Source organism: Gambusia affinis, linkage group LG07 (assembly GCF_019740435.1).
Source record: "Gambusia affinis linkage group LG07, SWU_Gaff_1.0, whole genome shotgun sequence".
Taxonomy (NCBI): Eukaryota; Metazoa; Chordata; class Actinopteri; order Cyprinodontiformes; family Poeciliidae; genus Gambusia; species Gambusia affinis.
The window spans coordinates 16,716,334-16,739,529 of NC_057874.1; the positions used below are offsets into that span (position 1 = coordinate 16,716,334).

The window sequence follows — 23,196 nt, forward strand, 5'->3', positions numbered from 1 at the left end:
GTTTTCCCCTTTGCTGTGGAGCATAGCACAAAATTAACTATCTACATGTCCAAGTTTGATTGAGTTAATAGAATTAGCAGCGCGGTGTACTGTTTGTGTACTGTTTAGTTCTCATTAAGTGTGAGCCTTAATCTGCAAAATTACCTGAGTTTCAAAGTGAAAATTGAAATACTCAAAATAAACTTTTTAATTATGTTATTAATTTAGATGTGACTTAAGGAAGATACCTAAACATGTTTTTCTTTGCCTTTTGTTTGTCTTTTTAATAGCCTATAGATATATCTGGTCATATCTTATAAAGTAGCATTTTTTCCCCAAAAATCAAAAAAATGTTTTAAATCTAGTGAAATAGAAGAGATGGTTAAGAATAAGGAAAATGAATAAACAAGGTGCAGGTAAATATGCCCAAAAAATGACTCAGTAAGAGTCTTAATAAAGAAACTACATGGTAACAATATGAATATGTAAGTGATACGAATAACATATCACTTACTGGTGCAGGTATTATAAAAATAACAATGTTGAACATGTTTTCTCTTTATTTATTGAGGTCTATATTTTGTGTTTCTAATTAATGTAAGTAAAGTTGGCACACACATTTTGAAATGGATTGAATATTACGAATAGAATATTTAGAAGTTTTGTAATAATTCAAACATTTTCTTGTACATTACTTTGTAAATTTTGTAATAGTGTAATGCTTTGTAATCAGGTGACAGTTTTTGTAAAACGTAGATAAATTCTTACATAAATATCTGCGTTCGTCTGCAGGAAATTGCGTAAATGGTTGAAATAGTTGTTTTGTGCACCTCGTAAAAAGTTCCGACGAGCAACAGACGGTCGACAGCTTTGTAAATATATAACAGCTCATAGATTTACGAGCCTTGACTTTTATGTGTTGCTTATAATATTTGCTCCCGGCTCATTTGAGTAAAGATCTGACAGTACATTTAATGTAGGTTTATTTTTTTCTATAATAAGAAGCTTTAAGCAGTAGTAGCCTTCAACCTCAAGTCTGTCAGATACAATTCCCGCATCAGCCAGACATGGAGAAGACATGATGAGATCCAGGTGCTTTTATTTCTGAGCGCATAAAGATTAATTATCTCCAGTTTGTTGGTATGTATCTTTTCTTCAAAAGCCTCATTCAAGCATATTGACAACAAAAGAGCTACTGTTAGCTTCTGTGTGCAATTTGGCTAATTAACTACGACTGATTATGTGGACTCCGGTCAAACAGACTGTAAATCCTTTGTCCCGGAGGATTAGTTGTAATCTATCGCTGGTGTTTCATTCTTCTGTTAAACATAGAAAGCCATCGCTACATTTAAGATTCAGCTGATATAATCAAGTGTAGACTGATGTGCAATGAGAACAAATCAGCTCTATGACTTTGAAGATATAATGAGAGGTGGATAGACTAGCCAAACAAATTGTGCTCAAAGTAGCATAACTTCAGTAGAAGTAAAAAGTAGCTGTTCAAAAAAATGACTCGTTGAGGGTTTTCAAAAAGAAAATATGGCAAAACAGCTACTCAAGCATTGAATCATAACATCCCATTAAATTTATGAAAAATTAGCTAACCTAAAAAGAAATACAGTTATGGTAAAATTCTGGTATTTTAAAGAATAAGATAAGAACTGAATTGAAATTAATAACATCGTGAAAAAGTAACAAATTCAGGTAGAAGAAAACAAGTTAAAATTATATTTTTTCATGACATAAAGCTGTTAGACTCAGTATAATGACTAGAACAGTGCCTTGTACTTCCATTGTCAAAATATTGTGTATATTTGCTTGACCTCCAAAAGGCTCAGAGTAGCGTACTGGATTTGTTATACACACTCTACTTTAGCTCATCTTTTCACCTCTATGGAATGTTCAAAATCTGTGCTCTTGTAATCACATTTTTATTGAGATGCTGCCAATCATCATTTTTTGACATTTTTAAGTGTCCAGACAGTTTGTGTGTCTCTTCTGTATATTATTTTTAAAATGCTACAAAATATTTCTGTGTGATCATAAAGAAAAAAAACAGCACTTGAAGTTACAGTGCTGTGTATTTAGTCATGACTACCTGAACAGGTAGTTTACTAACTTCACCCTATTATTCATAACTAAGTAATATAGCAATAGTTGAAAGTACTTGTTTCCTTTCTGACTCTATTGCTCCTCACATCATTTTGAAGATATTTTTACCCCAGAAAATCTATAACACCTCTTCTGCTCTTTGACATTTGTGGATATTAATTTCTGTACATATTTTTTTCCAGTTGTCTCACACAGTTTAGCTCATGTTGATGTCTAAACTCTGACTAGGCCACTTTTATTCTTTTGCAGCCATTCGCTTGTAGATTTCAGGTTGTGTTTGGCATCACAGTCCGGTTGAATAATCCAGTAATAGCTGTTGGGACAGATGGTCACATTTGACTACAGCTGCTCAGTATATCAAATTGCATTTGTCATCACATTAGCCATGCTTGCAGCACTGTGGTTGCAAGTAACTGCTTGGATGTATCAAAATTATGCCTTTCAACAATTTATCTGCTGCTCTATGCGCTATATTATTTTCATGTATCACTTCATTTGTTAGGAACATGTTTTGTTTACAACTACTATACAGAACTTGTTATTCTATTTTGTGTATAATAAGAAAAAAAACAAGAACAGAAATTTTGTACAAAGGGTTTCAGACTCAGTGCATCCTGTGCAACTTTCTCCAGGTCGTTCATCATATCGAGATGAATTTCCTGCGTAATCGTCTCGTTATGCTGGGCCTGATGTTGTTGGCCACATTACTGCTGTACCTGCTGCTGCCATCCATTCGCCAGGACAACATGGAGCCATCCAACGAAGCTCGAATCGGACCCCCGGTCCTCAATGTGTCCATTCGCACTGGACAGCTTCCTGGAGACCCCCCACTGTTCTTCCGAGAAGCTTTACCTGTGGATCGGGAGGGGCAGCAGATACTGCCAAAGTGAGCAGACTTTTGGAAAACCAGTTTAACGCTTTTTAACTGCAAACTGTTCTTTAGCACTTATTGTTTGATCAGATTGTCGTCCATATGATTGTCTTCCTTATGTTTGAGTTTGTTACTCTTTTTGTTTGAGTAACAAAAAGATCTCTGTTCAGGCTGCAGATGGTCCTTCTGCACGGCCAGGCTTTTACATCCAAAACCTGGGAAGAACTGGGAACCATGGCCGTGCTAGCAGCTAATGGATATCAGGCCTTAGCTATGGACCTGCCAGGTACACCTTGAAGCCTACTTTAATATATTAATAATAACTGGGAATGCAAACAATTAATAGACATAAGATTAATTGTCTAATATTGTTTTATTAGACTGAAATTAGAATCTTTAGCGTCCGCTTAAGCCTTCTTTCAGTGTACTAGTGTGGCTGCCATCCTGAAGAGGGCGCCGCTGGTCATCTTGCGGTAATTCGAAGTTAAAGATGGCGGAGCCATTTCATTCCGTGTAACCCATAGACAGTGTAACGGTCCAAATGGAGTCCGGTCTGGGATGCAAGATTTACTTTATACAGTTATTTTGTGAAATATAAACACTCGACAGACTCCTCCAATTTCTCTTTAATAGCGCTCACTCAGCTGTGCTACATGGCGGAGCGGCTGTCAACTTCTCAACGGAAGGTTGAAGGTGGCCTTGAAGGTGGTGCTAGGCCACCCAGGTGTTTTGCACCTGGTATTTTAAAGTATACCAGGTGAAATCCTCGCAAACAATGCGTGAAAGAATCATGATAATACGCCAGGTATATTTTTAATGAGGGAATAACATTACAACAGGATGTAAAGATTTAAAAAAAAGTCTGTTTTACATAATACTACCCCTTTAAAATTGTATGTGCTTCTTTTTCTAAGTTCAGCATATTATGAAAAATTTTGCCTTTCATGTTACGGAAAGACAGTGAACCCCCTTGAAATGAGAAAAGTCAGTTTTTTTTAAAGGTTGTTTATGAGTTAGTTTTTAGTCACTCGATAAGCTCAGTCAATTTTGGATTAACTCAATCGATAATTTGCATCCCTTCCTGGTAGTAACATAGGTATCAATGGTAAAGATATGATGAGAAAAAATACATTTATAGTTGAAATATATGATACTTAAATATATTCAATGCTGTAAAGTCTGTTTTAAAGCCAATCTAAAAATTTTGCCTTCCCTATTAACTCTCTGTTTTCAGGGGTTTTATTGAAAACTGCTGAAGATATTTTAAGCAAGTGAATAGTACTGGGACAACAAAAGAAAAAAAGGACCTATACAAACATTTTCTTTTTAAAATTTACTTCAGGGTTTCAATAATTGTAAAAATTGTTTTAAAAAAAGTACAGTGGTTGGTTTGAAGGACATGTTTTCCTCTGGTAACAGTGCCCACTTGTGGTTGAAAGTATCTTTTTCCACTTCAGTTGTCAATCGTTCTTTCAGTGCACAGTAACAATTTACTAACATTTTAACATACTTTTTTGTAACTTGTTTGGAAAAATAATTAAAACATTGCTTATTTATAAAGTGTGCCATGCTACCGATACATACAGGCTGTATCAGAAAGAATATATTTCTTACACAGTTTTTACAGATTACACATTATTTCCTAAACTTTTCATCAAGGTTATGGGAAATCGCCAGACTCGGAGGCGCTAAAGACAGAGCAGAATCGGGTTGACCTCATCTCGCGGTTCATGGAGTCACTGGGTGTCAGGGCTGCTGTCCTTCTGAGTCCCTCGATGAGTGGACACTACTCCATCCCTTTCCTCATGAAGAACAGTGCTCAGCTGCGTGGCTACGTCCCTATAGCACCAGTTGGTACCCGGAGCTACTCTGCTCAGCATTACAAAAAAATCCAGGTGAGTGGACAATTTGTTGTGACTATAGTGATAATTGTACATCACATAAACAAGTACAATTTAATATAAAGCATCATTCCATTAATTATTTGTCATGATATTAAAAAATACTTAACAATGCTTATCAAATTTTTTAGGCAGATTATCATTATCAAAGTAACCATGCATTCAGTGAATGGAAAATAACAAAACATTACTCCAAGAGTTTCGAAATAAACAAAGTAAATCTTTTGTATTTTTGTTGTTATGATTGGTCTTCTTTCTTATTACATTCTGACCATAATGGGCCCCATCATGCAGAAATATCTACAAAAGATACTATTTATCTAGTAGCTTCTGTGTTACCCACAATTTTATTATGTTAGGTGACATAATAACATGGTTTTTGTTGTCATATGTTCTCAGAATTGTTAAAAATTTTATTCTGTACCACAATTAAGATTAAACTTCTTGATGAGAAGGGGTTTAATTTGAAAACTGCACACGAAGCTAAAAGTACGTCAACTATTTTCTTTCCCTATATCACATTAAACAAGTTTAACAGTTTTTCTTTAAGGTAAGTCAGACATCTTCGGCGTTGTTGGCCAGTCATGGTGTTCACACCACTGAGGGAAGGTCATTTTTAAATTTCTGTTTTTGTCTAAATGCTCAAAAGATTAGCACTCTTAATATGAGCCATATTGGTTTCATAAAACACTGTCTCTGCTATAAATACTAGCATTTCCATTGTCTAATCTGTTTGATTTCTTTTACCTTTTTTCTTCGCAGACTCCCACTCTAATCGTTTTTGGCGCCTTGGACACAAATCTGGGTGCCCAGTCTCACAAGAACCTCATCCAGCTTCCCAATCATGAGGTGCTGAAATTAGAAGGAGCTCGGCATGCTTGTTACATGGACAAACCCCATGAATTTCATCAAGGTTTGATCAAATTCCTTGACAAACTCAAGCAAGATATATAGCAGAGGAGGAGAAGGTGTTTAAAAATGTGAACAAAAGATAAGCAAGGAAAAGGAAATCTGACGCTTTGGAGATGACAAAAGGTTTTAAGATCTTTCTTTTTCCTATCAACCCTTAGAAAGAGAAAAGGGGCATCACAGGGAAGTTTGGGAGATTATATCAGATGTCGGTGTTATGAATGTAATGAGTTTTAAGTTAAATGACCCTGGAAATATGAGACCAGCTTGCCACAGCTTGTCAATTTACTCTTGAAAATAATAAAACTAGCAATGTACGTAGTTGGGTGTTTTACATGTGTGTCTTGTCTCCGGTTGCTTTTAAAGATATTTCATGTGTTTGCTTATATGTTACTATTTTAGCAGTTGGATAACTGTATATATGCAAATGCTGCTCTTGCCTATATTTAAAATATTTTGTTGTACTTTGACATACAGTACATTAGAAATTAACACTACTCTCAGCTAACTAATATAATCAGATTGGTTAAAGAAAGCCGAAATGATCGAAATTAACAAATTAAAATATTTTTAACAAAAAGAAAAAACTGTCTAGAGTATTTAGATAGACATTTAGATATTGCTGATAAAATGCTAACAAATGTGGACAATCAAGCAAAACAAAAAGATACTTAAAAATATGTTGAGGCTTCTTGAAATAAAAAGTAACTGCATTGTTGTTCTTTATGCAAAATATTATGAAGCACTAAAGGTTTTTTGTAAGCCTTCATGCTGTGTGTGTTTTATATTGTGTGAACTCAGCTGGAAGGGACATGCTCTTTGGATCTCTACACTCTTAGCACTGTTGTTGTTTACATAAAAAAGTGAACTAAATTAGAATGTTTATTTTTTGTTACTGCTAATTTGTTATTCCCATTGATATGTGTATTAATATGTGCACGTTAGCTTTGATCTTTGAAATCCACTCAGCAGCTTCATATTTTATTAATAAAGTAGGAGGGGCATTTTCTATTTATTTTCAACAGTTTTGACCGGTATGTTTAATGCTGTGAACAAGTTTAAATAAATGTCAAAACATTAAAACAATAAATAAACCATTGCAATATTTAGATGTGTTTTATTCAGTATGGGTCTTTGAATGTCACTAGTTTATGAAACTAGTGACTCCTTAAAGAAATTTGGAGCAGATGAGAAAATCATTGATATTTATTAATCCAGAAAGGGTGGCAAAGCTTCAACGCTTCAGGGCTGAAGAATCAAAGTGAGTCATTATCCACAAACGGAGAAAACATGGAATGGTGGGAAACATTTCCAGGAGTGACGTCTACTTATCAATATGTGATGTTAGAGTTAAAGTCCAGTTCTTATCTACATCAGTTATATATCATATGGTCACAGTTTGGAACAAATCTGAAACTTTCACCTAAAGTGAAAACGTATGTCCCTGAAATGGATTCAAACACTAGAAACCTGAAAATAGTAGCTAGGAATAGGCATGGGCTGGTCTCTGGTCAAATACACTGGGATTTTATGCTGACATTTTTGCAAGGACAAGTGTCACCTTTCCTATTCATTTGAGCTTTTCCCTATTTAGCTAAAGAAATGTAACAAGGGAAATACTGAGATTCATTACACATAGACTCATCATTTTTTGTTGGTATTACTGGTAACATAGTGGTGTACAGCAAATGAAAACCAAAACTGAACTTTCTCTGAACTCTAGAATATTGCCATCAATGAAATTGATTTTTATTTGAAAAAAAATACCAGCCTACTAAAACGTTTAGTCATGTACTACATGATTTTGAACTCAATACTTAGTTTGGATTCCTTCGCAATAATAGCTGCATCCATGTAGCAGGAATGCAGTTATTATTGCGCCTGTCAAGGTGATCAGCCTGTAGGTATGTTAAGGTGTTAAGGAAGCCCAGTAGCCCATTAACACTCAACTCTTCCTTCACACACTGTGACCTTTATTTCCAAATGAAATGCGAAACCATCTAAGAGACATTTGGGCCACTGAACAACAGTAAATAATTTCTCTCAGTGGTAAAAAGCTTGTCAAGTTGTGTGTGGTTCAGGAGTTGCTACATGCAGAACTCTGTGAATAACCAGCTGATATGGCAATGACTTGTTGCGATTACCAACTGTCTTCTCTGTGGTTGCGTTTACATCTTTATTTCATTTTATGTAATATTTTGATAATATAATAAAACTTAATTTAGGTGATATATTAGTTTCAAATTAAATACATCACCTCTCTGATATTCAGAAATATATGCAAGTGCTGAATAAGGATGCGTTATAATATTAAATGATAAATGGGCTTGCCACACTGGCCGAAGTGTGTTTGATTGCGTCACAGTTGAGAAATGGTATCGCCCAAATTAGGGGTGTTTTATGTTTCTTTTTTGAAAATATTGTGTTTGAAGAATTACTTTAAAGTTTTTATGAGTATTACTGTCAATATAAACGAGTTTAAACTCCAAAACTTTCTTCTTTTTTTGGCTTTTTAAGAGAACAAAGTGTTGTTTAAGAAGAGATGAAATCCCCCTAGAGGCTGTTTACTCTTTGTGGCTTGACTGCCTCTGGTGAGTACAATCAGGGAGTAATCTTAACTAATCCTTAAAAGTAAAATAAATATACACATATATTCTATTTGACCTCTTGTGCCGACAGTTTGGCTTAAGCTAGTTAATGAGCAGCTCGGAGGAAGCTGCCACTGCTGCTGAAGCTCAGATTACCTTTCACAAGGCTAGCCGATTCTTAGCGTGACATTACCAGCAGAACTGAGAGCGGAAAACAGGTATGGTATCTGCTCCGACAGCCTCCAGATATAACAGAGTTCAGTGTCTAAATATGAGATGTAGTTGGACACTGCTGTCTTGTATACTGGCACAGTTGACCGTAAAAATGTTTTGTATTTTTAAGGGAGTAAAATCACACCATGCTACCTGACAAGGACGGTCCAGTCATCGGAGGGGGTCAGGGCTCCCTTGAAGGAGAGGACCCCTCTGTGGCTCTGTTCAGGGAATACCTCCGTCTTAAAACCGTCCACCCTGACCCCGACTATGGTGAGATGCCTTTTGTCCCAAGCGAAGTAAAATCATGCGTATTCCTCAAATAAGTCTTGTTTATTTTCACTACTTTTTCATGTTGCTAATATTTGATCAATACAAATATTTATGTGTTACATATTGCACAGTGCAACTTAGTTGAAAATATTTTTAAAGCTTATTCTGTTGTTGAAGCAGGTTGTTGTTTTACCTGCTCCTTTATCAAAGTCCAATTCTTATCTACATGAGTTACACATTATATGCCCACAGTTTGGCACAAAGCTGAAATTTTCACCTGAAGCAAAAACGTATGTCCCTGAAGTGGGTTCAAACACAAGAGAACTGACAGTAGTAGCTAAGAATAGGCATGGACACCAGTGTTAATGTAAACAAAGATTGCAAGCACCTATGAATTCAATTCCTCAATTTTTGTGCCATGCCTGCAGTTTAAAGTTCTTTAAATGAAATGAAATAGAAAGTACCTAATTCTCCGTCTGTATGGAGCTTATGTACAGACAGAGATTTGTACTTAAGCTTTATCTGTACAAATCTCTGTACAACATATTGCTTTTTCTGGTACAAATACATTATCAGTTCTTACCTGCTTCCAAAGTGGGATGTTCACATCTGCAACTAGTAATAAAAAACAAAAAGCAAGTTTCTAAAATATTAAAATTTTTAAGTAAAAAAATAAAAAAAAAATTGAATTTTTTTTTCTATATTAAAATGGATAAGCAGAAATTTAAGCTTGAATATAAAACACTTTTTTAAGGTAATAATAAAATGTCAAAGACAAAGTGAAACAAAATATTTGTCTGTTTTATATTTTTTTACTGACTCTAGGAGGCGCTCTTTCTTTTAGTGCTATTTGACACCCAAAAAAGTTATTCGTACAGACAAGCAAGAACATAAAAATGTGCATAAAATAAATAAATGTGTAAAGTTTAGAAAAATAGCTAGTTTTTGGTGCTGGAGTAAAGCAGCGGCCCCAGATACGGATGCTGTTTTCATTTTGCTGTCTCAGTTTTGTGAACAAAAACCGCAGCAACACAAAACCTTCAAAAAACCTAACTTGTCTGTCTCAAAAACACAATGTCAAGAAGCTCAACTTTACCAATTTTGCTAGTTTTATTTTTAAAACAGGAAAATCAGCTTGAGAAACTGTTTCAGCGTATTTCTTCTGGACAATCTCATTTTGTCTTAGTGGGATTTAGAAGTCCTTAAAACATGCAGAAGTGTTACAACATAGCTGGTTTCTAAAGTAGTATTTTTTGTTATTATACTAAACTTCCACAGCAGTAAATAACCAACAAGAAAAAGATTAGTGCCAGAGAATTTGAACATATCTATTAATGTTAAAACCAGCTGTGTGTTTTTCCATTTGTAGATTCTGCTCTCAGGTTCTTGGACAGAATAGCCGAGGAGCTGGAGCTTCCCATGAAGAAGATTGAGGTGATTTACTTCATGATATGATAATCAGATGCAACCAATCTTTAAGCTTGTGACAGATGTTTCATAACTCACCCGTCCCTCTGCTCTCAGGTCTGTCCAGGCAGAGTTGTGTCTATTATGACATGGGAAGGGACGAAACCCACCCTAAAATCCGTCTTACTGAACTCCCACACAGATGTTGTACCTGTTTACCAGGTACGAGCTTGACCTCGGTTCTGTGAGTTACTGTCCTGTTATTGCCTGAAACACATGAGTAAAGAATAGACTTGGTATCAATCTCTCCTCCAGGAGCACTGGAAATACGATGCTTTCAGTGCTATGAAAGATGCTGAGGGTAACATTTTTGCCCGTGGATCTCAGGACATGAAATGTGTGACTATACAGTGGGTATAAAAATAAAAACTGCCTTAATAGCTTCTCTTGTTAAACAGAATTTTTACTCTAGAGTTGTTGTGATCTTCACTTGTGTTTATGTGCAGTGAGAACAACTTGTTTAATCGCTGAACCTGCTCTCTTGTCTATTCAGACGGTTTCTTTGTCATAATACTGAGTTGGGTATTTGTTGTCTGTATAGATACATTCAGGCTGTCAGAAGACTGAAGGCGCAGGGATGGAAACCAACACGCACTGTGCATTTAATGTTCGTCCCTGGTAAGTTATTTGACTGGGTCCACACTGCATACATTAGCTATTCAGGACTTTAGAAGCATGTCATAAAGCGTCTTTCACTGGAAAGCCTGATGGCGTGCAGGAAGACGAAAATTCTAAAAAATGGCACCTTGAGGCTTCTAAGTCTAAAGAACAACAATTAGGAAAATCTAGAGTTTTAGGAGTAATGTCAGAAAAAAGCTTTTTGCTCTCCTGCCATCATAAACTTCCATATGATGCCATTTTGTGCTGGAATTTATCTGGAAACCTGCAGGTGGGTTTGACATGAAACAAAGGATGAATATCTGGCAAATCACCTTTTGTCCACTGTTATGTAGGTATAGTAGAGGATGTGTGTTGCTGTGGGCTTGTTTTACTTCTTAAGAGCTCAAGGCTTTATGAACACTTTGACGTACCAGGCCATTTTACAAAAAAATAAATAAAAATAGAGCACTCTCTCTGTATCTTATAAAATTTATGGAACAAATTTATCAGGGAAAACCATACATGTGGCCAGAGTTGAAACTGACTGAAAAACTCCACGCAACTGTTTAAAACTAGATAATCTTTCATTAAAAAAAATTGTGTTTAAAATTTTCTCAACTCTGACTGTGATATTTTTTTTCCAGATGAAGAAGTTGGAGGCCATAAGGGAATGGAAACATTTGTGACGCATCCAGAGTTCCAAAAGTTAAACATCGGCTTTGCTCTGGATGAAGGTATCTTTACTATTTTTTTATGCACTTCGCATGCACTTATTTATTACTCTTAAAAGAAAAAAAAAGACAGTTCTTTTAACTAAATTAAATTGAGCCCACAGAAAAGTAGTCACGAAAAACATCTGGACTGTAAACGAAGCATTCTTAACATCTATTATGTAATAAACAGGATTACATTACATACAGGAAATTAACGCAGAGTTACGTTACTATTTGATTATGTAATTATGTGATCAAAGTTCTCTAACACATATCTTCTTTGAAGACTGCTTGATATTCTAAATTGTAAAGCAGGAATTTAAAAAATCTTTGAAGAATTTGTAAGCATGAGACGACAGGGGTTCCTTCAGAGTCTAAAATTTTGTCCAGGTATTTTTCCATCCTGGATACAAATGGAAAAGGAAAACATGGCATGGATTTTCTTATTGCTTAGATTTCCACTCTTTATTCTCCATCCCATCATGTAAAGAGATCTGTCAGTGGATCTTATGAGTTTTGTAGAAATACTTGCCAAAAATTCATACCGTCTTTTCAGAGACGGTAAGTGTTCAGTTAAATCTCATCGTCACAGTAAGATGTTTGAGCATGAATTTTCTTCTAAGCTGTTTTAAATGTATATTATTTTATCTTTCTTTATGTACTACTAGTGTTGCTGCTGATAGTCTGTACTCTGTAGTCAATTTTTTTTGTGATTTGCTGACTTCACACTGATCTTATGTTTCTTGTTTGTGTTCTGGAGGTCTGGCCAATCCTGGTGAGGCTTTCACTGTGTTTTATGGAGAAAGGAACCCCTGGTGTGAGTATGCAACACAAATAAGGATGTAAGGCTCCTGCACGGCTTTCAGTCTTTCTGCCCACGAATGAAAAGAAAACCTGACCACTGTCTCCTTTTCAGGGATTACTGTCCGCTGCCCTGGAAGTCCTGGTCATGGCTCTAGGTTTGTGGAAAACACAGCTGCAGAAAAACTCGTAAGATCCTTTCATTTTTCTCTAACATGTTTTTAAAAAACATGGCCATTCTTTTGCTTAAAATATTTTGTGCACTGAGGTGTTTTTTTTTTAGCAGAACTGATCATTTTTAATAGTACAAGTCACAAACCTTAGCATGAATCAATTGTATAGAAGAAGGCCCTTGTCCCTAGAAGGCTTTAAAAGCCCTTCTTGGGACAAGTGCTGCGAATTAGCTTTTGCTATTGCACTGTGACATAAACATGGGACTGCTGTTTTCTTTCAGTTTGTCTATGTCGATGTATGTCTGTCCCTATCAAATAAACTAATAAAAAAAAAAAAAAGTAACTCTTCTGCCAAGCTTACAATCAATAAAATCATTGAATCACACATTTTCTCATTACAAAAAGTAACTGAGACAAAACGGATCAGTTTCTTTTTTTTGTTGCAGCGACAAGTCATCAACTCTTTTCTGGACTTCAGAGAGAAGGAGAAACACCGGTGAGATGGTTTAGATTTCCCTGCTTTAAATTGCCTTTTACGTGAAAGTCAGAATTGTTTTTATATTGCACACTATTCATCTTCCAGCTTGCTTTAGTTTAAAAAGAGTAAGAAGCTGTGATGTACTAGTATTATTAATTATGTTAAGAAATGTAAAAAAAAAATAATCTTTTTTCAGTGATACTGAGCTTTGAAATTTCAATAACAAATTTCAAAAACCGATCTTGTGTGTGTAAACTGTAAGCAGAGTTTTCAGAGGTGCCCAAGCAGGCATCATAATTTGTAAATAATGGCGTGTGAGGCCAGCTGAATACTTTCATTTCAACTGCAGCAGTTTGTTTGGGTTACAGTGATCCCTCGCCACTTCGCGGTTCACTTATCGCGGATTCGCTATTTCGCGGATTTTCATAATGCTTTTTTTTTTTTTTTTTTTGGTGCATTGTGCTCTGCATTCTGATTCGCTAAAAACTCACTCCCGCTTCTTGTATCAAAACATGCTACGAATTGTGCTATCATTTTGTCGTCTCGTGCAGTTATGTGTACGTACATAAAACAGCTTGGCAAATTAACATTAAGTTGGCCAAATTATCTTGTAATTTCGAAGAAGAGAACACTGCAGAGCGCAGTCAGGATGCAGCAGTCTGAAGAGCAGTGAAACGGCCTACACGTGAGTCACTGTATTTGTATACAGTACATGTAATAGTTGCTAATTGTAAAAAAAAAAAAGTTTTCTATTTCGCGGATTTCACTTATCGCGGGTCGTTTTCGGAACGTAACCCCCGCGATAAACGAGGGATTACTGTATTGGAGACTTCTTCCAGCATCTTGCGGTCTGCTCTCAGGGTGAACTTGAACATCCAGGTATTTTTCATGGCAAACTTGTTCATTTGAATTTTCTTTGAGACCTCTTTTACTCTCTTACCAGACTAAAACAGATTTCTTCCTGAAGGTCTCAAGCAGGTTTTTTTGGTCTTCTGGAAATGTTCAGATCGAACGTCTGAGGTTTCAACAACCTCAAGCTGCTGAGTAGAAAAGTTGCAAACATAAACACCTTCTTAGATGTGGCTGCGTTATTTTAACCATTTTGTGTGAATAAATGTAGGAAAATCCTATTTTTCTTCTTCACCTTGAACTGCATCATTCTTTATTACATTTTACAGAAAGTTTTACATTTATTTTAGTCATTTTACTTCTATTACCCAGTATTATGCATGATTTGTATTAAATGTCCATGCTTGTCCTGATTTTGTTTTTGTAACGGTTGCAGTTGCCCTTTGTGGCAGTCATAGTTTTCCTTTTTGAATATGGCGTTTCTCACTGCCCTTGTTATGTCTGCCAGGTTAAACACCAGTGAGTGTTTCACACTGGGAGACGTCACCACTGTGAATATGACCATGGTTAAAGGAGGTGTGGCCTACAATGTCATCCCAGCTGAAATGGATGTCAGCTTCGACTTAAGAATCCCACCCACAGTCAACCTCCAGGTGCGTGATGTTGCATTATTGGCATGTAACTCCACAGCGTTGGACCCTCATGTTTAATGTAAACTCTAAACATTAAACATTCAAACTCCCCACCAGGAGTTTGAAAAGCAGATCAAGCAGTGGTGTAAAGAAGCAGGAGATGATGTCACGTATGAGTTTGCTCAGGTCAGTGAATTTCCTCCAGGTTAGACAAACAATCGACTGAACTATGTGATCTACGATTGGCTGCTTCTCTCAGTGATTCATTCCTTGCTGGTTTATTTGGTTTTGTTGAATGAAACTAAATAGTTTCTTTGCAGAAACACATGAACCAGAACGTCACATCCACAGCTGAGAACGATCCCTGGTGGAGGGCATTCAGCGCCGCCTGCAAGTCATTGTGAGTACTTTGCGGGTCAGATGTTTGCATGTAAATCCTCCATTCGAATGTCAGATTATTTTGGGAGTTTTTAACTGTTTAATTGATCAGTTCTTATTTTTGGGATGGACTCAATGCAAAACCCAACTGGAACTATATTTGGAAACAGGGTGCACAACTTTGAATTTAGGATAAGAACTTGGAGTACTGCATTGGATTTTATCTATTCCACACTTAAAATTATGCATATTGGCCTAAATATAGACATACACATGGAATCCTGTTAATGAGAGAAAATGACCAATAAATGCATTCTTATACAAATTAAATTTAACTCTTATTTAAAAAATGCTGAGCTATTGAAACATTTGCCTCCATTTATTGCATCTTCTTTAGGTTTCCCGTAGTTCTGCTGGTGTACAGTAAAAAATGCGACTTTTACCTGCATGCAATACTCAAGCATAACATTTAGATATTTTAGTTTAGACAACCCTTATAACGTTTTTTCTTCATAAGTTTTCTCAAATCAGCTGCAGTTGCTCATAAAATTCTTGTTCCTGTGTTTGCCGAGGAACAGTTTTATTTATTCATCACAGTGCCTGGAAATGCTTTGCATTTGTTATGTATCATACCATCATCTCCACTGCAGGAATATGACTTTGGAAAAGGAGATATTCCCAGCTGCCACCGACAGCCGTTTCATCAGAGCAGTGAGTATAAAAAAAAACCCTGCAGCCTTTTTGTTGCCATTTAAAATTAATTGAATTGAATCAGTCCCTGCCTCTGACCTGTTTTTTAAATTACTCCAGGTGGGTATCCCTGCTATTGGCTTTTCTCCAATGAACAGGACCCCCATTCTGCTGCACGATCATAACGAACACCTGAACGAGCGAGTTTTCCTGAACGGCATCGGCGTGTACGAGAGGCTCATCCCAGCTCTGACCGCCGTTCCTGCCTCACCTGACGAGGCTTAGTCGAGCTTTAATCCTCACTGAAACACTTTTCACTGGCTAGATGAATATTTAACTTGAGGAATTTGCAGAGATTACCAAAGAATAACAACATGTATATGATTAAGCCAAGCTGAGCACTTAAACTTTGATACTTCGTCATTTTGGATTATTCTCAGGTAGTTTTTGAATTACATCAAATTGCATCAGATCCATATCATCCTAAAGAAAATATCACCTATTGTGCTAAAGATTGTTTTCACTTGTATAACCGTTATGTGATGAAGATGATACATTTATTTAATTGTAAATGATTATTCAACAAATGCCATCTTGTTTAATAAACAATAGAATAATGAAGACATTTGTTTGCTTTGTCTTTTACCCAAGTCTTGTGTCCCACAAATGTCAAATTTGATGAGGGCATGGATTTTCTAACCAAATCTCTAAAGCTCTTGCTGAATTACAATGAGTCTCATAGTTGCTTTTCAGATCATATTATATGGTTTTCAGCTGAAATCACTTATTGCCCAAATTTACTTTAAACATCTTAACAGGATGAAGAAAACGAGTTGAAGTAAATTGTCTGTGGCTTAGGAAGGTCAAGATGTAAGTCTGATGTTTCTTTTATGCTGGCATTATTTGTCTTTTGTGAAAGTTTTGAAGTAATCCTTGGCAATTTATGTTACACAGTTGTACATTTGAAATTTCCTTTCAAATTTGTACCTCAAATTCAGTATTGACAATATGTAATCAGAGGCCACATAAATCCGATTTATGTGGCCTCTGATTAGCACCTCCACCTGAGGGACGAAACAGATTTGCATCTTCATCAATAAATGATTAAAGCTGTCAGCGCTGCCTTTAGTTTGAACACCTCAAAATTAGGGTCCAGTTGGGAGGAAAAAAGAAGAGTTCAGCCAACACTGTCTTGATAAACTACAGGTACGAACACTAGAGATGGTTAATTTAGTTGACAACACAGAAAAGAGAGATTAATTTGGGGTTCCACAGTGTGTGGGCACTTTCTGAAGATGTTCAGTACAATAAAATACAATCAGGGGAGCCTAATTTCAAACTGTAGGGTCCGGTTCACAGGGTGAAGTGAGCACAAAGAATTAATTCACTTGAATTTGGTAAAATAAATTGAAAATGATAAGGTTCTCAGCCACTGTTTTCTTGTTACTGTGTTGTCTGTTAATGGATGTTTAATTTGTTAGCAACTAGAAGGAAGGCAGTGAAAACAGGGAGGCAGAAACATGTTCACATTGTCCTTGGGCAGAAGTTTCCACTCATTTAGCTGAAAATACTCTAGGGGTTGAGAAGATATTCATGAAATGAGAAGATAAGTTTTACACTCAAGTTCCTTTGTTGCTGCAATCCTGAAGACCCAGTGACCTGGCACCGCAGCTTCACTTGTGGTGGTGATATGCCATTAGTGCAGGGTGGTTAAAATCACTGCCTTACAAAACTAATTAAATACCTTTTTAATCATTTGTCATGTTAGAGTAAGAACTTCATTATATGTACCCAGAGATCTTGAGTTTATGGCACATTGGCATAAAGAATTATCAGAAGAAGTCATCTTTGCAACAATCCATTCAAATGATGTGGAAGTAGGTGTTCTGCTCATATGTCTCTAAATTAAACTCTTTACACTGAAAATATTGTTTGAAGAGTAAAGCCAAAAGTCCACTCTAACCACACTACCCTTTTGCAAAACATGATGTTGGCAAGATTATGTTGTGGAGTTTGTTGGATAACAAACTTAAACCTACTGCATGACCACAGCTAAAATGGGACTGTTCACTGCATTTCTACGTGTCAAAATTTCCTCTGAACACATATGTAAATGCAATAAAAAGGTTTCCAATGCCCTTTGCTTAAGGTTTTTACTGTCCTTCAATGAAGTTGTGATGTTTGTAATTAGACTCTGAATATGTTGCATAATGTTTCCCTATAGCAGACATTTCCCTGCAAAATGGGTCAGATTTCATCCAGACACAATGAGAATCCTAGCGGATGTGAACAGCATACTGAGAAGGAGAGTTTATCGCTGTGGGAACACTGAGCTCCAGAGCCTTACTGCTGCAGCTCAGATCTGACGATACAGGTATAGAGCTTTTTTCTGGTTGTAAAGTTTAACATCCAAGTCAAATATCTACTATTTATCAGGGTTATTAGTGTTACATTGTTATGATGTGGGAGCACGAATGTTTTTATGAAAACTGACAAATTGGCCCACAGTTTTAATTTGTGTGCTCGAAATAGCTTATAAAAAGGGAATACTTTTTTGAACTGGTAGAATAACAACAGAAAGAGGTGAGAAATAAACAACATATTTGATGTGTTATGTTGTTTACATTAGGTTAAGGTCAGTCTTATCTTCAGCACAGCCCTCTTTGGATTTGTTCTCCAATTAACTGAGCATGTCTCTCAAAGGGGGGGCACCGACAGGAAGGCTGAGCAGCCAGTAATTAGTCTTCTCTCTCCCCAGGACATGACAGCAGCCTTAACACATGGGGCCATCAGGGAGACGAATAAAAGCAGAAGCCACATCCTTCCTCCCAGAGGGGGCAGGTGCAGTCATCCTGCCGGCTGTCGAGCATGAGAATGTCGTGCTGTGCATCGCATTGCTGCTGCTTAGCAGTTTGCAGAGGACATGTTGCTTTTGCTGTTAATTTGGGAAAACTTAGGTGAATATGGAAAAGCAGAAATGTGTACACTTAAGCTCCCTTTACGATGACAGTCCTAGCTATTTAAGATGTGTAAATGTTTTTAAAGTGAAGTGTTGTTGTTCTTGCATTAACATATTCTAATGCTGGAAACATAAAAAAAAAATCCATTGTTTAATTTATTCTGAGGTGAAGAGAAAATCCAACATTAATTTTTAAGGTAACCTTGTGTGTTTTTCAGCCACATAGTGCTACTTTATAGCACAAATAAATAACTATGTTTCCTTCAGGTGTTATACAAAGGCTGCATATGTCAAATATGACTTAAAAGACTTTGTAATTTACGCCTAGTACTGGCTAGTCTGAAGGAGTTGAGTGGAGGAGCTGCTCTGTGAGGGAGAAGCTTGGATACTTGGAAAGTGCTGAAGGTGGTGCTAGATCCACCCATCCATTTTGCACAGCTCAGTCCTTTTCTCCAGTACTCCACAATGTTGAATATACACTACCTCACAGGTTTTAGGGGCAGAGTTCTTGACAGGCATTGGAAGATGGTTGATTTTGTGTTTAATGGACCATTTCTGTCTTGATTCAACTAGATGTCTGTTTTATGACAGAGTATATATTTTTATTTCAAATTTCCTGGTATTTCAAAGAGGTGATAATACCATGCACTCGAACAAGGTTCCCTGTAAACTTCGGGAGAAAACAGCTTCAGGTGTAGTTATTTTATGGGACTTGTAAGTGATGCCACTGAATAATTTTGCTTGAATGAAGGTTGATTCTTTCTAAACATCTTAATATGAAAATATGCATTACACGTCCTTCACTTACATATTTCTCCCAAACATATCGCATAAAAAAAGACAGTGATTTATGCCTTTAGAGCACATGAGCAACAGAAAAAAAAACCCTCATCTTAAAAGCATGTAAAAAGAAAGAATAAAATCAATTTGCAAATCTATTAAAGAAGTTACAGTGCATCCTAAAAAGCACCTCATTTGTACATCTGCAGCATCTCAGGGTTTAGTTTCATGCTTGAGGGGAGAGCTGCTAACCCTCACAGATGCTGCAGTTAATAAAAGAACGTAAAGAAATTAAATCCCACAGCTGAGTGGCGACTCATTCTGCCGTGTTGCTCCACAGTGTAGCTACAACTGTCCTCTGGCGGTAATTGCAGCTGAAACCTTCCGTGATGGAAACAAGATTCCCCCTTAAACAAGGGATTAATTGTAGTCTGCCAGGCACTGCGGTTTTGCTGGCACCGTACCGGATTACTCTGGCCAACACATTCTCTTGCACTTGTCTATGTACTCATCCCCCTTCCTCCAAGTCTTAGCAAATTAATGATCATCTGGTTGAACAAAGAGAGAATTGTTAAACGTTAAAATAAATCTGTGACACAGATTATGAACCATCATTATTGCCTTATTTTTCTTATTTACATTTTTGCATCATCTGTATGTGTGTTCTAGCGTTTCTATGTTATGAACGCTTAAACAGAAGTTCTGAACGTTTAACAAAAATATACAAGTAAAAACCAAACAAGAAATAAATGAGTCTGTTGATAGAATCATACATAATGAAAGTGAAAAGGCAGGTGAGTTCATCATCTGGACTCACCAACGTTTTTAAACCAGAGAATAATAGGAAATGAAAAGGCAAACAGAAAGGAAAAAGTGGACAGCACTGAGTTGAGATAAGAGAAGTTAATTTATGCGGTATGTTTCATACCATTTGCCAAAAACTTGAAAATAAAATGGAATTAAAACCCCCCCCATAAAATAATTAATGTAAAAATGAATGTAAACCACGCACAAATATAAATATTTGTTGTTCATGTTTAAAACAGGACAATGTTTTTTCTCAGATGTAATGATTGTTTTATAGGTGAAAGGAATTAACATTAAAAGTATTATTTGTATCACAAGAAGACATTTTCAGAGTACATGGGGTGTATTCAGTACCACCAAAGAGCCACATCTATTAATATAAACAATTGAGAGTTAATTGTTCAGTTAATGGGAAACCAGTGAAGAAACTTTAGAACAGCAGCTAAGTTACACTCAGTGCAAATATAAACCAAAAGACCAAAAGAGATTAAACTGTAGCTACAATCTTCTTGCAAAATAAATTTTAAAATTTGTCTTTTGGGCAGCTGAGATCAATGCAGCAATGACAGATTTTTTTTGTCATAGTGTTTCAGAAGCAAAGTGTGAAAATGTGAACAGTTTTCAAAAGGCTCCATCCATCCATTCATCCGTCCATCCGTCCGTTCATCCACTTGATGATAGTCCATTCATCCTGGGGAGAAAAAGGCCAAACATTGAGTATAAACAAATATTGTGAAATTAGTGTGAGCCGGCATTAATCTTCATTCCACATGTTCAAAAAAACAAAACCATTAGATTTTTTTATTTCCTTTCACAACACAACAATTTAACGCCCTAAAAAATTATCTGTAATTTATATGTCATTTTATAGGTTGTTCTGGTTTGCACGTTTGTATTCAAAGAGTTGCTATTGATTTGCTCATTCATCTCTTTTCATTGTTTAGTGGAAGAAGCGCTGGTGGTCATAGATCCAAAAATATAGCAATGACAAATCCCACGTGGCTCTGCGGAGATAAATAAAGCCAAACTAGATGCTGCTGCTGCTCTGTTGCCTGGTGAGCGTGAGCGCGCAGGGGTAAGGGAGAAACAGAGAGGAGAGCGAGCTGTCGTGAACGCGCCAGCCTGTGTGTTGGTTGGAGTGCTTGCGCGTGTGTGTGTGTGTGCGCGCGCGCGTGTGTGCGTATGTGTGTGTGTGAGAGAGAGAGAGAGTGAGAACGAAAGTGTGTGTGTGAGTGGGAGCAGAAGCAGAGACTCTGCAGTGTCTTGGCAGCTGCAGCAGTGCATCTCCCACCACCGTCCACGATGCCTCCACGGATGATACCCGCCTCCTCCGCCTTCACCTGACCGCAGAAACCGATATGAAGTCGTCGGGAAACTGATCCGGACGTTCACACCTGCTCGCTGTCTGTATGCCCCCCACCTCCTTCCCTTCCGACACCCCCAGGAGTCAGTCAGGAGAGCTTCATCCACGCACCCAAAGCCATTTGGCGAGAATTTTATTTTATTGTATTTTTTATTTATTTTTTTATGGAAAATGGCGATAGGAAAAAAATCTCGCAGCATCGTCTGCTTAGTATCAGTCCAAGTCCTCCTGATTTTCAGCGCATCATGGCCTGGAGCACAGAGTCTTACATTCCCACAGCAATACACGTAAGTAAACCTGACTGAGAAAGGCAGCGTCTGATATTAGACAACTTTGAGCTTCACCACTCAAGAGAAGCAACTCTGACACTCTTCTTCGTTTTCTGCTGTTACATAATTGTATGGTGTGCTGTTGGTGACTTTCACTACACGCAGTGCTCTGAAAGGTGTTGTCCACACTGTGGCTCAGCATACAGCAGAGATCTTTAAGCACCATTCGCAGGAATGTGTGAGCAACAAGATGCCAGGCATGCAGACAAACCTCATAAAGTCGGCTTATTAAGTTTGATCTAGTTTAGTTTAATTTTTCCCGTGATTTATCTTCCTTATTACCATTTGATGAGAGATAGCTTTGATTATTGGCTGATCTGAAGCTCTTCTGTCATTTAGCCTCCTGTATCCCTGATAAATCCATTTTAGTTAAGTCTGGGAGATGTTGTTTTGATCGATTTAGATTCCGAGACAAAACTTAGATTTTGTGCGGCTGTAAAACTTAAAAAGAAATGTGGAAAGAAAATGTTTTATTATATTGCTTGATCTAAAAGCTTTTCGATGCTCAAGAAAGATGTGTTTTTCCTCTCCTCTTCTTGCTGGAAACTGCTCCCAGAAGACCATTCCCCTGTTTTCTTCCCCTTTTTTTTTTTTGTTGCCAAAAGTCAAGCTCGGCTCTTCGTTCCCAACCTTTAACTCATCACCATTGAGTACAGCTGGGGGCTCGCTTTGGACCGCAGTTCTCTGTCGGCCCTCCTCCAGGCTCAACAATCGGGCAGCTCTGGAGAGAGGAAATGAGCAGATGGTCAGCTCATCTTCAGGGTTCGTGGTGAAGGATTTCTGGCCAATCACAACTGGAGATCCAGGGTGTATTTACCAATTAGAACAGGGGGCTGTAAATCCTGGGGTTGTTGACTACTGACGGTGTGTGTGTGAGAGAGAGTTTTATGATGAATTAGGGTGTTGGAAATAGTGTGTAGTCACGGCTTTCTCTTCCTCCTCCCCTTGCTTGTGATGGTTTTTCTGCTGAGTGCTCTAAAACAGCTACATTGCCCTGCACCCAGGGTGTCCTCATGTAAGCTAAATGAAGCAGAGCTGCTTCTCTGAAGATCCAGTACTGAGTATATCCCTGCAGACAGACAGACAGACAGACAGACAGACAGAAGCAAGCTGTGACTTTATTTTTAGGGTTGTGCTGTGGAAGGTGAACCTCTGCCCCAATTTACAATATGCTGACTGCTCCCAAGACTGCCTTGTAGAGCATCTGTCTTCCCAGCAGCTCTGACCAGATTCTGCTAGTCAGAGGCCAGTGGACTTCTTCACTCACTCGTTCTTAAACCAGAGTTGTTGAGTGGAATACTAATAGTTCTCCACAACTTTCTATTAAACCG

General features: G+C 37.2%; 3 protein-coding genes and 1 long non-coding RNA gene across 6 annotated transcripts in view; all 4 read left to right on the forward strand.

Moving 5' to 3' along the window:
- The first annotated feature begins 808 nt into the window (after positions 1 to 808).
- On the forward strand, positions 809 to 6,877 carry abhd14a (abhydrolase domain containing 14A). Its single transcript, XM_044123019.1, has 5 exons — positions 809 to 1,119; positions 2,724 to 2,977; positions 3,133 to 3,248; positions 4,622 to 4,857; positions 5,626 to 6,877. The coding sequence occupies exons 2-5, from the start codon at positions 2,742 to 2,744 to the stop codon at positions 5,815 to 5,817; spliced, it is 780 nt and encodes a 259-aa protein (XP_043978954.1). The 5' UTR covers positions 809 to 1,119; positions 2,724 to 2,741; the 3' UTR covers positions 5,818 to 6,877.
- Positions 6,878 to 8,202: 1,325 nt separating this feature from the next.
- On the forward strand, positions 8,203 to 16,248 carry LOC122834516 (aminoacylase-1A-like). Its single transcript, XM_044123020.1, has 16 exons — positions 8,203 to 8,363; positions 8,452 to 8,578; positions 8,704 to 8,846; positions 10,216 to 10,280; positions 10,371 to 10,475; positions 10,569 to 10,663; positions 10,855 to 10,931; positions 11,558 to 11,647; positions 12,387 to 12,443; positions 12,543 to 12,616; positions 13,047 to 13,096; positions 14,436 to 14,580; positions 14,677 to 14,745; positions 14,880 to 14,959; positions 15,588 to 15,648; positions 15,748 to 16,248. Exons 3-16 carry the CDS (start codon positions 8,720 to 8,722, stop codon positions 15,910 to 15,912), a joined length of 1,260 nt encoding a protein of 419 aa, XP_043978955.1. The 5' UTR covers positions 8,203 to 8,363; positions 8,452 to 8,578; positions 8,704 to 8,719; the 3' UTR covers positions 15,913 to 16,248.
- A 488-nt stretch (positions 16,249 to 16,736) lies between these two features.
- On the forward strand, positions 16,737 to 19,967 carry LOC122834517. Its single transcript, XR_006371216.1, has 2 exons — positions 16,737 to 18,001; positions 18,386 to 19,967. It is a non-coding gene; the product is annotated as an uncharacterized LOC122834517 (long non-coding RNA).
- Positions 19,968 to 21,387: 1,420 nt separating this feature from the next.
- cacna2d2b (calcium channel, voltage-dependent, alpha 2/delta subunit 2b) overlaps positions 21,388 to 23,196 on the forward strand; it is a 37,257-nt gene continuing 35,448 nt past the window's right edge. For all 3 annotated transcript variants that reach the window (XM_044123021.1, XM_044123022.1, XM_044123023.1), the window contains exon 1: positions 21,388 to 21,823. In XM_044123021.1, the coding sequence (XP_043978956.1) occupies positions 21,708 to 21,823 (116 nt within the window). In that variant the 5' untranslated portion in view covers positions 21,388 to 21,707. The remainder of the gene's footprint in view (positions 21,824 to 23,196) is intronic.

Bases quoted from the DNA above. Each gene is read 5' to 3' on its own strand.
- abhd14a (XM_044123019.1), top strand. From the start codon at position 2,742: ATGAATTTCCTGCGTAATCGTCTCGTTATGCTGGGCCTGATGTTGTTG. The intron at 2,978-3,132 runs GTGAGCAGACTT...ATCTCTGTTCAG, and splicing joins GGGCAGCAGATACTGCCAAA to GCTGCAGATGGTCCTTCTGC. The intron at 4,858-5,625 runs GTGAGTGGACAA...TTTTCTTCGCAG, and splicing joins AGCATTACAAAAAAATCCAG to ACTCCCACTCTAATCGTTTT.
- LOC122834516 (XM_044123020.1), top strand. From the start codon at position 8,720: ATGCTACCTGACAAGGACGGTCCAGTCATCGGAGGGGGTCAGGGCTCC. The intron at 8,847-10,215 runs GTGAGATGCCTT...TTCCATTTGTAG, and splicing joins CCACCCTGACCCCGACTATG to ATTCTGCTCTCAGGTTCTTG. The intron at 15,649-15,747 runs GTGAGTATAAAA...AAATTACTCCAG, and splicing joins ACAGCCGTTTCATCAGAGCA to GTGGGTATCCCTGCTATTGG.